Genomic DNA, 1,251 nt, shown 5'->3' with positions numbered 1-1,251 from the left:
ACCCTGCCAATGTGGAGTCTCCCAGGTCAGAGTTGCCCCGATGGGGACCTGCAGGTGGCATCTGTCTCCCCTCCCCTCCCCTCTGATGCGCGACGCTGACCATGCAAAGAAAGCTCTTTCCAAAGCACGGCGCATCCCCAGGTCTAGGGGCTAAAATTTGCAACACAGATTGGGGGCCGGGGGGCACAATCTAGGCCATAACAGGCTCTGAGAAGCAGGTCTCAGGGCCCAAAGTGGAAAATGGGATTTGGAGCCAGGCCCGGCTGACCCAACAGTCCCTGTTCGGAGTCTGCAGGCTCCCGCAGCGAGGCAGGACTGTGGGCCGTCCTGGGGTGAATCTGCCCTCCTCTCCCTTCACTGGGGCCTGGCCCAGCAGAGCTGGGGTGGGACCGAAGGGCAAGGTCAGAGCTGGGCAGGCCCAGGGGTCCTGCTGGGAACTGGGGAAGCGTGGGGCTGGTAGAGGCCCCCCCAGTTGGATGGGCAAGGGGTGCCAGGGTCCCCTAGTCCAGGAGGCCCTGCCTCAGCACCCCTGACCCCCGGCCTCGGTCCGCAGCTCCAAAACCAACGCCCTCAACGTCTCCCAGAAGATGATCGAGATGTTCGTCCGGACCAAGCACAGGATCTGCAAGAGCCACGAGTTCGCCCTGGTGGTGGTCAACGACGACACGGCCTGGGTGAGGGGGCGGGCGGGGGCGAGGCCTGGACCCCCCAACACCCCAACACACACTGAGTCCTCTGCTCCCCGCAGTTGTCAGGCCTGACCTCTGACCCCCGAGAACTGTGCAGCTGCCTCTACGACCTGGAGACTGCCTCCTGCTCCACCTTCAGTATCCTCTTCAGGGGGCTCCGCGCGCGCGTGTGTGTGTGTGTGTGTGTGTGTGTGTCCCTGTCCCTTCCTGTCACCCCGACTGGGGGACAGGGGGCAGGGCCTGGGCCGGTCCAGATCCCAGCACTGAACTTCCATCTCCCGTCCTCTAAAAGGAGAACAAGGAGACTGTGGGGAGAGCAGTTTACGCTTGGCTGCTAGCCAGAGGTTGGCAGTTCAAATCCCCGCCGGGGGCATCACACTGGAAAGGCCCGGCCAAACCCTCTGTAGAGCTCACAGCCAGGGAAACCTCATGGAGCAGGTCCACTCTGCCACGCTTGGGGTGCGGGGAGTTGGGGGAGACTCGGCACCTGGTCTTGATGGACCTGCCACCGTGTGCACCAAGGACCCTCTGGGTGGCATGAACGGGGTGAACCCGCTGTGGC

General features: G+C 63.7%; 1 protein-coding gene across 4 annotated transcripts in view; it reads left to right on the top strand.

Moving 5' to 3' along the window:
• BABAM1 (BRISC and BRCA1 A complex member 1) overlaps positions 1–1,251 on the top strand; it is a 9,163-nt gene that overhangs the window by 3,468 nt on the left and 4,444 nt on the right. For all 4 annotated transcript variants that reach the window (XM_045299163.1, XM_045299164.1, XM_045299162.1 and 1 more), the window contains 2 exons: positions 554–674; positions 749–827. In XM_045299163.1, the coding sequence (XP_045155098.1) occupies positions 554–674; positions 749–827 (200 nt within the window). The remainder of the gene's footprint in view (positions 1–553; positions 675–748; positions 828–1,251) is intronic.

The sequence above is a fragment of the Echinops telfairi genome, unplaced genomic scaffold (genome assembly GCF_000313985.2).
Source record: "Echinops telfairi isolate 266 unplaced genomic scaffold, ASM31398v2 ScPeMD7_7457;HRSCAF=8495, whole genome shotgun sequence".
Classification (NCBI taxonomy): Eukaryota; Metazoa; Chordata; class Mammalia; order Afrosoricida; family Tenrecidae; genus Echinops; species Echinops telfairi.
Note: the sequence above shows the minus strand (reverse complement) of the source record. Positions and strands in the feature narration are given on the sequence as shown.